Here is a 12081-nt window from a genome sequence, read left to right on the forward strand (position 1 = left end):
CAGTAGAGGGCAGTCAAACACGCAAAAACGCCACGTGGCGCACAGGAGAAAGCCTAACAGTGGGGCCTAGCCCACCATGGCCTCTCAACTCGCCAGGCTGCCCAGTTCCCCTAACCCCCACTGGAGTGGAAATGAACGTGGGAGTGGAAATGAACGTCGGAATGGTGCACGGAGACTGGAGGAAGTGCTGACAAACTCCTCTACACTGTCTCTGCCTTATAATTTTTTTTTTTAAATTACCCGAGCTCAGCCCTTAATGGCTGAGTACAGAGACGGTCTCCAGCTGCGGGGCAAGAGGGCATCTGCTGTCACCGCCACGATAGACTTCCTGCACCCGCTGCCTTTAAGCTGTACAATCAGCTAAGTCCACGCCGGTTAAAACCAGCTACCGGACCAAGGCACAGATCTGAGGGACCATGGAAATTACCTCGGGAATTCTTAACTGAGGAGGGACCTTTGGTATCACCACAGGAGAGCAGGGCAAATTTATTTTCCTTAGTTCTCCTTTTTCAAATCGAAGCAATCCCCAAGTAGGGAGATGCACATCCACCATCTGCTGGAGACGGAGAATACTGGCAGGCTGAGGTCACTGCAGGGGTATATTCTGTGAGGTCAGCTTGCTCCGTCTCCATCTGCTGGCAGGGGAGCATATCCCACTGGTCCTGAATCCATCTGTCTACAAGCTAGGAAACTATTTCTAGTTCTGTTTTACAGAACCTGCGTTTGTCTGTTACCAGTTTTTTTTCTCTGCTGGCTGTGAACCATCCACGTCCTGTGCTGCAATTATCAATCCCTCATCTCTGTGTTTAAACTCACCATTCCAGGGCCATTCATGTATCAGATTTTGATTTGTGTTGCATTTCTGGAATAACTCTTTATATTTCCCACTATATATGTTTTTGGCAATTAATTGTTCATGTTTACTGGTCTGATTCTTTAAAAAGATTTCTATCGTTTTGCAAATTCCATTCCTTCTTATCCTTATGTACTGGTAGAGTTTCACTTATTCCTTCCAATCATTGTAATAACTGTCCAAGCTTAAGGATAGAGACAAGTTTTGAGCATTCACTTTTGTACTTTAGCACTGTTGGAGTATTTGCATCTGTAAGGTTCACACTACCTTCAGCTGTTCGAAAGTACAATCTCAGTGTACACAAACTCTTATAGGTTAAATGATGGGATTATGTAGATTTATTCCTCTTGCATCCAACTATTTAAGAACTTTATCAGACCAGTCTACAATTTCAAAAACTATAAGAGATTTTGTTAATTACATTTGACTCCTGTGTGGTTTTTCTGGTGGCTTGCAAGTTCTTTCTTTGTTCTAAAGCTTTTACCACACAAAGTACAAGGAGTTGGTTTCACTCCAGTGTGGATTCTCTGATGCCTCTTGAGATATTTCTTCCAACTAAACCTTTTGCCACACTCACCACATGTAAATGGTTTCTCTCCTGTGTGGATTCTCTGGTGGCTTGTGAAGGTTCCTTTCTCATTGAAACTTTTGCCACACTCACCACATGTAAATGGTTTCTCTCCTGTGTGTATTCTCTGATGCCACTTGAGATATGTCTTCCAACTAAACCTTTTGCCACATTCACTACATGCAAATGGTTTCTCTCCTGTGTGGATTCTCTGGTGACATTTGAAGTTTCCTTTCCGATTGAAACTTTTGCCACACTCACTACATGTAAATGGCTTCTCTCCTGTGTGGATTCTCTGGTGGAGTTTGAGGTTTCCCTTATGTCTGAACCATTTATCACATTCACTACACTGAAATGGTTTTACTCCAGTGTGGATTGTCTGGTGAACTGAGAGAGTGCGTTTGTGACTGAAACTTTTACCACACTCACTACATGTAAATGGTTTTACTCCAGTGTGGACTCTCTGGTGGATTATCAGGTTGTGCTCATTCCTGAAGCTTTGATCACACTCAGTATGTATGAATTGACTTTCTACTTTGGGGAATTTCTTCTGCTGTGGGACATTTGCCTTCCAACTGAAATGTTTTTCAGCCTGAATGCAAGACAATGGTCTTTCATCAGTATATTTTTTTCCAGCTCCTGAAAAGACTTTCCCACACAATAAGATTTTATTGCATTCATTACTTAAATTTGCCTTCTCTCCTTGTTGGAATTTTAGTTGTCTTTTGAAGTTTTCTTTCTGATAAAAGTTTTTGTTCCCATCAGTACACAGGAATAATGTTTTTTCTTTCTCTGTTTTTTGATTTATCAGGTCTTCCTTTTGAATGATGTTTTCTCCACTTTCAGGACTTGATAATGTTCCCTCTTCTGTCTCCATTTTCGGGTGATTTAATAAAGAGAACTCAGAGCTATAAGATTCCCCATCTTGAGGGCAAGGAAAGGGTCTATGACCCCCGTGGGTTCTTTTGTGTCTTACTAAGGATTCACTGCTAGAAAAGTTTTTCTTACATTCAGTACAAGTGAAAGTGTTCCCTTGAGTGTGGATTCTCTGATGTAACTGCAGGGTTACCTTCTGTTTGAAAGATTTTCCACACCAAGAGCATGGAAAAGGTCTCACTCCTGTGTGGGTTTTCTGGTGCAATACAAAATGACATTTCCTATCAAATGTTCTCCCACAGGTGTGACAGGGAAAGGGTTGCTTCCCCTTCTCCTCTATTTGGTGGAAGTCAGAAGTCATTTGATCACTGTTATTACTCTGGAAGGGTCTCTCTACTCTCAGGTCTTTCTGGTAGAGAGCAGAAGTCATTTGATCACTGTTATTAATCTGAAAGGGTTTCCCTGCCCTCGGCTGTCTTTGGTGCTCAGAGATGTCTGTGACCTCCCTATCACTTCTCTCACATGCAATTACTCCATCCAGTGAATCGCCTGCAGGGGGTCGCTGCTTCTGCTCCAGTTCCTGCTGACTTTGGCTCGTGCCTCCCCCCTCAGTCCTCTGGGAAAGATTCTCATAGGCATTTCTTGATTGTCTTGCTGTAAGTGGCAGTACTGTAGGGTGTTCTTCTCTATTCTCCTCCCTCTTCTCATTGTCTGCTGGATATTATAAAAAAAAAAAAAAAAAAAAGGAATAAATCGTGTGACAGTGACAATGGAACCTAACGCTACCAATCACCTGGGATCAGACTTCTTGAAGGATCACACTATGACCACATGGGATCCCTGATATTAGAGAATTCTGTGACTTAGCAGAAGCTTTGGGAGACACCTGGAAAACTCCTGTGTGATGTCTTTAGAGAGCTCCTGTGGCTCTCCTTATCATACTGTGTAGGATCTATTTTATTTATTTATGCAATTGTTCAGGGTCGGTTACAAAGATACACACACATTCAATCACAAATAAAACATAACAACATAAAATAGATAAACTAAAAACATCTTTACACAAATTTTTCACACTATCGGAATTCCTGTTCTTTAGAATTTGACAATTTTTATAACAGACTGTCCAACCGCCACAATAAGCAAACAAACAATTTCCACAACATCAGCAAAAACTGAGTAGTGTCCAATATATAAGAGGAATACCCTCCCCTCTCTCACTCACCCTTTTCCCACCCTGGAACATTAACAGGTCGATACAGTAAGGTCGAGGTAGAAACAGTGAGGTAGTGTCAGGCGCACCCTTCCTCCCCGCTCGCACAGTTCTCTTCACTAACTCCCCGATACTCTCCTCTAATCGCATGCAAATGCATGCCGCGGCTTTAAAGCGGTAGGGAAGGGTTATGCCCGCGTAACCCATTTGACTGTATAGGCGCTTAATACAGCGCCTATACAGTAACCTGGGTGCGCTGGTACCTGTCATTTCAAATGACATTTGAAATGACAGGTACCAGGAAGTGTAAAAAACAAAATTTTTAAATACCTGTCGGTGGGCCGCGTGGGTCCAGGCGGCCGGCGGGATCCGGGGGGCCGGTGGTTGCGTGTTAAATCTAGGCCGCGGGCGGGTGGGCGCCTGTTCCGGGCGGCGGGTGGACGCGCGTTTGTTTCAGACGGCCGCGTGGGTCCAGGTGGCCGGCAGCGGCAGGAGCCGGGTGGTCGCGTGTTAAATCTAGGCCGGGTCCGCACAGGCGCGCATTCATTCACTGCCGGCAGCCCCCACCGGCAGTGAATGAATGCGCGCCTGTGCGACCCCTGCGATTCGGCGCTCAAGGCGTGACGTCACGGCATGTGACTGCCTTGAGCGCCGAATCGCAGGGGTCGCACAGGCGCGCATTCATTCATCCAGGCGGAGGAGCCGGTAGCGAAAGCAGCCGGCTCCTCCGCCTGGATGAATGAATGAATGTGCGCCTGTGCGACCCCTGCGATTCGGCGCTCAAGGCAGTCACATGCCGTGACGTCACGCCTTGAGCGCCGAATCGCAGGGGTCGCACAGGCGCGCATTCATTCACTGCCGGTGGGGGTTGCCTCCGGCAGTGAATGAATGCGCGCCTGTGCGGACCCGGCCTAGATTTAACACGCGACCACCCGGCTCCCGCCGCCGCCGGCCGCCTGGACCCACGCGGCCGTCCGACAGGTATTAAAAATTTTTATTTTTTCTTCTGACAGGTTTTATGTGTCCCACATCATTACATTTTCTCGATCATCTCTGTATCGCTTTTTTTTAAATTGTGTTTTATTGTTTTTGAGTATCTTAAGCGGTGTCGATGGATTTGTTACTAGACTCACAGTCCTAACTCCTACTAGGGGGAGGCGGTAAACTAACACGTTACGGCCGCGGCAAAACAGTGCGTTACTAATGAGAGAACCTGAGTGCCCGTTACGGTATCGGAGGGGAATAGCTAATTCCTTCATTATACAGCTAATTCGTTCATTTACATGCCGGGTGCGGGAAGGGTTACGCGTCTGTTTTAAGAAGCGCTACGGACACGCAAAACTGGAGACTGTATCGCTGGTTTGCCTTACGCGTCCGAATTGTGCGCAGCGAGCTCGTTACAGACGAGAAATCTTCAACTGAACTTTACTGTATCGAGCTGTAAGTAAGCAATGGAGAAGGTACAGAGAAGGGCGACCAAAATGATAAAGGGGATGGAACAGCTCCCCTATGAGAAAAGACTAAAGAGGTTAGGGCTGTTCAGCTTGGAGAAGAGACGGATGAGGGAGGGATATGAGAAGTCTAGATCGGGTAAATGTGCATCAGTTATTTACACTTTCGAATAATAGAAGGACTAGGGAGCATTCCATGAAGTTAGCAAGTAGCACATTTAAGACTAATCGGAGAAAATTCTTTTTCACTCAACGCACAATTAAGCTCTGGAATTTGTTGCCAGAGGATGTGGTAAGTGCAGTTAGTGTAGCTGGGTTCAAAAAAGGTTTGGATAAGTTCTTGGAGGAGAAGTTCATTACCTGCTATTAATTAAGTTTACTTAGGGAATAGCTACTGCTATTAATTGCATCAGTAGCATGGGATCTTCTTAGTTTTGGGTACTTGCCAGGTTCTTGTGGCCTGGTTTGGCCTCTGTTGGAAACAGGATGCTGGGCTTGATGGACCCTTGGTCTGACCCAAAATGGCAATTTATTATGTTCTAAATGATTATTCAAATAATGGAATGAATAAGACAGTAACTAAACTGTTAAACAGATAAATGACTGGAGGCAAGGATAACAATTCAATGATATAAATAAACAATACTCATAACCCGAGAACAGCTAATAAGGAGGGAAAACTCATTCCTTTTCACACAAATCACCCCCATCAAACCTGTCCTGACTTACAGATCGATACAGTAAAGTGCAACCGCGGTTACCCTGCTCCTAACTCGCCTTCTACTCACTTGCCGGCCGCGTTAGCCCTTCCTGCAATACACTATCCCCTTTAACCCATCCCTACCGCCTCTTTAAATCCCCGGGTAACCCCTTCCGCATGCGGCATGTAGATTAAATGTAAACGAGCGAATTAGCTATTCCCTTCCATACAGTGACGCGTGCCCTGACTATCCCTTTTCTACGCCTGGATAAACGCGCGTCCACCCGCCCGCCGGTTGAAACTGACATCTAGGTATTATATATATATATATATACCTAGATGTCAGTTTCCGAATCCCCCATCTCCACGCGCGTTTATCCAGGCGGAAACGGCGGGAGCCGGCGGGCGTGTGTTCATCCAGGCGGAGGGAGCCGGCGGTGAAAGCGGCCTCCAGCAGCCCCCGCCGGCAGTGAATGAATGCACGCCCGTGCAATTTCAGTGCTCAAGGCGTGACGTCACGACGCTTGACGTCACGGCATGTGACTTCCTTGAGCGCCGAAATTTCACGGTCGTACACAGGCGTGCATTCATTCACTGCCGGCGGGGGCTGCTGGAGGCCGCTTTCACCGCCGGCTCCCTGCGTCCGGATAAACGCGCGTCCACCCGCCGCCCAGATAGATATATATCTATATAGATAATACCCCTCTCGGATGATGGCGAGGACTCACTGGTCCGACGTAATCTCGACCCCCCTGGCAGCTCCTGGATAGCCGCTGCCAGGGGGTACATGCCGACTCCATGTCTGCTGCCGGAGCGTTGTTCCTGACCTGCGACAAACAGGAACGCGTCACCACTGTGCAGCAGGTTGCGATCCGCAAAGATAAAGCCGCCACCTCGAAAGTCTGTTTCAGAATGGCGTCCAGTCGCCGGTCATGAGGCTCCTTGAGGGCCGCCCCCCCTTCAACTGGAATTGTAGTGCGCTTGACCACAGCGCTAATTAAGGCGTCCACCTGAGGGCACGCCAGCAGCTCCTGGATAGCCGCTGCCAGGGGGTTCAGGGCCCGACCCTCTTTGAAGGAGGCCGCTGGCGCAGCCCATTCTAAATCTATCAGTTGCTGTGCCGCTTGCAAGAATGGAAAATGGCGGGCGGTAGGACGAAGACCTTCCAGCAGGGGGTTCTGCGCAGAGGGTACCGTGGCACTAGGACCTGTAATATCCAACTCCGCCAGACACTGAGATACCAGGTCGGAGAGATCCTCCTTCGGGAAGAACCGCCTCATGGTTCTATATGGCTCGATCCCTGAGGGGAGCTCCCCTTCGTCCGGGAGTTCGGACTCGTCCAGTGAAACCTCCTGGTCCGACTGATCCGGACTGTCCAGCAGCGGGAGGTCCCGCTCCCGAAAAGGGCATGAGGGCCCAGGAACAGGATCTGCTGGAACCGCAACCGCAGCAGCCGCCGCCGCAGTCGCAGCCACAGCAGGAACAGCAGAAACAACAGGAACAGCAGGGCCTGGACGGGAAGCCGTTTGCATCTGTACGAAGGCATGAATCCCCTGAAAGAGATCCACCCAGGAAATGGAGGCGGTCTCTAATCGCCGGGGTACAAGATCCCCCGGGATTCCAGATTGGTCGAGACTGCCCGCTAACTCCGGGGTAGCCACTGGGGAACTGTCAGGAAATCGTGGCTGAGACTGGTCCTGGCCTGAGCGTCTCAAGGCCTCCTCACATTGGGCACATAGGGAGTCTGGGTCTTCACTATGCGTGGCTCTAAGCTGGCATGCGGAGCAGAGGCCGAGGGCTTTAATGCCGGGGGCAGGAGGCGCCCCCGCTGAAGACACTGAGGCGTTCTGTTCCATTGAAAAGTAAGCGCTTGATGATATACGGCAGCAATACACGCTTAAGCGCACAAAATACGCGTCACCAGTATACGCTTAATATAACAGGTGCACAATAATACGCGGCAGCAATATACGCTTAATATAACAGGCGCACAATAATACGCGGCAGCAATATACGCTTAATATAACAGGCGCTTGATAATATGCGGCAGCAATATATATATCCAATGATAAGCAATATGCGCCCAGCAACATGCGCTCAGCAACATGCTAGCTATACATATGCGCTTAGTCATAGGCAGGCGCCTATCATGTACGCACAATACCTGAACAAGGCCAACAAAATGGCACCCACCACGGCGTGTCGCCTATAAGCCACGCCGCCGATCCTCCTTCCTCGGAGACCAAAAAGTAAGTGATATACGCCTTACCTGATCATCGGCACTTCCCGGCTAAAACCCGGGCGGTCTCCGGCTGCGGGGGGAGAGGTCAAGTACCTTCACCGCCGCGTTAGAGGAATGCACCCGCTGCCTCGTCCACGCCGGGACCGAGGCGCCTCACTCGCCCCACTCGAGCCTCGCCCGGGGGCTACGTCCCTGCCGCGATTCGGCCACCAGACCGAGGTCTTAACCTCCGGGGGATCACGGAAATCACCCCGGGAAGCTCCACTGGGGGAGGGACCGATTGGTATCACCGCAGGAGCGCGGGGCTCAATAGTTCAGTAGAAATTTTAGTAAGAAGAAAGTAGATTGGAAAACACGCTTCCACGAGCGTGCAGGCTCTCCAAACTGCTTTGGAGACGGAAATTACTGAGTTACTACGCTTCCTGTGGGGGTATATATACCCGTGCTGACTTCAGATCCGTCTCCAACTGCTAGCACAAGCATACTAAACCCATCTGTTCTGAGTCCATCTGGCTACACGACAGGAAAAAGTTGTTTTTTAACAATGCGATGTCCTCACTCGTTAAAGATATATCCAGCATTTCTGATTCTTCCACATTGACTTTAAACCCTGACACACTACTAAATGTAGTCATTTCAGTTAGGACACCCCTTAAGGTGTAAGCGTGAATAGGATGTCATCTGCAGACGTGGCCATCTTATAGTTCTCACTCCCCACTGAAATCCCAGATATATTGCCAGCCGAAGGAATCCTGGTCGCAAATGTTCGAGGAAAACTGCAAAGAGGAGAGGAGACAGTGGGCAACCCTGACGTGTGCCCCTCTGCTCTCCAAACCTTCCTGAGTAGCCCCCATTCACTTTAATGTCTACAGATCCAATTCAAAAACTGGCTCCCAAACTGCATTTTCCCTAATGTTTTAAAGAGAAAGGGCCAGTGCATGATATCAGAAGCTGCCTCAGCATCAATTGAAAGAAGCACAGTCGGGATTGTTCTCTCTGTGCACCACCAAATTAAATCCTGCAATTTTCTAACATTATCTGCGGCCATTCTGCCTGATCATTGTGGATTGAACATAAGAACATGCCATGCTGGGTCAGACCAAGGGTCCATCAAGCCCAGCATCCTGTTTCCAACAGAGGCCAAACCAGGCCACAAGAACCTGGCAAGTACCCAAACACTAAGAAGATCCCATGCTACTGATGCACTGATGCAATTAATAGCAGTGGCTATTCCCCAAGTAAACTTGATTAATAGCAGTTAATGGACTTCTCTTCCAAGAACTTATCCAAACCTTTTTTGAACCCAGCTACACTAACTGCACTAACCACATCCTCTGGCAACAAATTCCAGAGATTTATTGTGCGTTGAGTGAAAATGAATTTTTTTCCGATTAGTCTTAAATGTGCTACTTGCTAACTTCATGGAATGCCCCCTAGTCCTTCTATTATTCGAAAGTGTAAATAACCGAGTCACATCTACTCGTTCAAGACCTCATGATCTTGAGCTGATCACCTTGTTTAACCTGTCTGCTAAAACTTTGGCTAATATTTTCAAATCAATGTTAAGGGAAATCTGTCGACATGAACCACATAATTCTAGAACCCTCCCTGGTTTTGCAATCACAGATACCACCGCTGTGTTAGCATCTCGTGAGAGATTACCTCCAATCTTAAATAACTGAACAATTTAGTAAGCAGGCTTAGTAATCTGGAGGCTAAAACATTTATAAAGCTTTGCAGTAAAGCCATCTGGACCAGGGGATTTCCCCATGTTTTTATCACTTGAAGCACCTCTACTGTCTCTGCTTGTCCAACCTGGCCTTGTTCTTCTGACAAAAGCTTTGGCAACTCTATTTCTGCTAAACAGGCATCGATGGAGCTATCATTAATCGAGAGTTCAGAGCTATACAAGTGCTCACAGAATTGCATAAAATAATTCCTTATATCTGCATTAGAGAAAAGAAGTTCCTCTGATTGAGCCTTAATCTTCACAACCTGGGATTGCATAAACAGACTCTTAAGGCACCTGGCTAACAGCTTACAGGCCTTATTCCAAACGATTGTCTAGTCAGGTCTTATTGGTGGGCAATAACTTCTAATTGCAGGGAATGCAATGTATGACGAGCGGCAGTAGCTTCTTACAGATCTTCAGGGATAGAGATTTTTTATGCAAGTCTTCAAGCTCAGTGATTTCTGTAAGTGAGGAGAGCCTGCATGTCCTACCTCGAGGATATTCCGCTGCATTGTATGACGCCCTCGCAATCAGTCTACCCCTAACAGCAGCCTCTAAACAGTCCCAGAGGACCACTGAGGAAATTCCTTCCACATCATTAGAAGAAAGATAACCTGGATTGCCAATTCCAGGTTTGCAAGGAAATCATCATCATCTAATAGACGATCATTAAGGCGCCAGGGTCCATCCCCCTTATCTCGGTCTCCAATTTGAAAATCTAACCATACAGGCTCATGATAGATAGTAGTACCCGGTCCTATTTCTGCACTAATTACTGCTGGCATGAATTCTTTTCCCACTAAAAGGAAGTCAATCCGTGAGTATGATGCATGGGATTGAGAATAAAATGAATAATTCCTACCAGTGTGGTGGCGTAGTAGTAGACATAGAAAATATCTAAATATATTGATCTCCCCTAAACAGCTCTATCTTTTATGACAGCTGTGATCCAATAAGCTAGGAGCTGTGCAGGAAGCTGAACCTTCAAATGCTATGCTCTGTGCCCAGTAGGGGATCTGGGACTACCAGATTGTCTAACCAGCCGCTTCCCCACCTTGCCAGCTCTCTGCCATTTCGAATGAGTGCTGCTGGCAGGCTGCTTGGCCGGTGTCGGCGCTGGCAGTCTTTCAGGAACCTAGAAACCTGCTTCCTTAGGGGCTGCCTCAGCAGAAGATCTCGCCCTAGTACCGACGCCATTGACGGAGAACGCAATTCCAAACGGGGAAAGCCACCGATAACGGATTTTCTCCTTCTGCATAACTCTGGTGACTTCCCTTAAGTCCTGCCTTCTGCGAGGCACAGCGGGAGCCAAATCGGGAAGATCGAGAGCGCAGGCCCCTGCCACTCCCATGACATCTTCTTCCTGGCCAAAGAGACTATTTTCTCCTTCAGTGCAAAACTGTGATACCAGACCAACATATCTCGGGGTCTCTTAGCAGTTTGGGGGCCCGGAGCTCTATGCGCACGCTCCAATCTTATCTCCGTCTTAGCCGCAGCCCCCGAGGGGTCAGCAAGGATCGCTTTACTGAGAGCAGCGACCACAGAGCTGCTATCTGCACACTCAGGGACCCCTCTGAATGGTAAGTGGCATCGGCCGGGCCCATACTCCAGATCCTCCCATTTATCTAATATCACCTGCTCTTCGCTGCCCCATTTTCGCACTGAGCCCTGTTTTCCACTTCCTGCATTCTGCAGCCAATGTCCAAAGCTCCTCCTGAAGCTCTGCCCCCATTTCAACAACTTCTGAATTCATGGCCCTCATATTTTTACAGGGATCACTGAACCAGGAGCAGAACTCTTCGCAGGTCGGCAAAGCTTCACATGATTTTACTGTCTCAGCCGCCTCCTCCGTTTGAACATCCAAGGACTCACGATCCACCTCCATTTCAGCTCCGCTCTCGCCCTCCAACGCTGCCGCCGCATAAGCAAAAGAAAAACACTTCAAGTCTACTGATTTTTTCTTTCCCTCCATCCCAGTTGCTTCCAATAATGATCCAGCTACCGATGAACAGCTATGAAGCTCCGATGGCGAGATAGCAGGGGGGATTATGCTCGATGGGATCGGGAGCTCCTCAGTCACGCTGCCATTAGATCTGTCGACGTCACTTCCTCTATCCACATTCATCTCAATTATTTTAAATCACACTAGAGAAGCTTTCCATATAAAAGATGCCAAGGAAAAAAAGGACCCCTTACTTGTTAGAAGCAATCAGTGTGGACTAGCAGAGGGAACAGAACCAGCCCTGTCCCTTCAGCCCTCAATAATATCATTGGCTCATAACGTCCTAACTCAGAAGACATCAAACCCTTTATTTCTGAATATCACCATCAGTTTCACCTAAGAGCGACTCTGCACAGGGAGCCAGTGACGATCGTTTAACACAGGAGGTTGGGATCCTACCTTCCCCTGCCACTAGTGATGTGATATTTTATCCGAGCAGCAATA

The 12081-nt window shown here is 47.9% G+C and overlaps 1 protein-coding gene across 1 annotated transcript in view; it reads right to left on the bottom strand.

The window, feature by feature from the left end:
- Positions 1-667: 667 nt before the first annotated feature.
- The window catches only part of LOC115086122 (oocyte zinc finger protein XlCOF6-like), a 52369-nt gene continuing 40955 nt past the window's right edge, over positions 668-12081 (bottom strand). Inside the window, exon 5 of the mRNA XM_029592642.1 lies at positions 668-3011. Within this exon, the coding sequence (XP_029448502.1) occupies positions 1267-3011 (1745 nt within the window). The 3' untranslated portion in view covers positions 668-1266. The remainder of the gene's footprint in view (positions 3012-12081) is intronic.

The sequence above is a fragment of the Rhinatrema bivittatum genome, chromosome 2, assembly GCF_901001135.1.
Source record: "Rhinatrema bivittatum chromosome 2, aRhiBiv1.1, whole genome shotgun sequence".
In the NCBI taxonomy this organism is placed as follows: Eukaryota; Metazoa; Chordata; class Amphibia; order Gymnophiona; family Rhinatrematidae; genus Rhinatrema; species Rhinatrema bivittatum.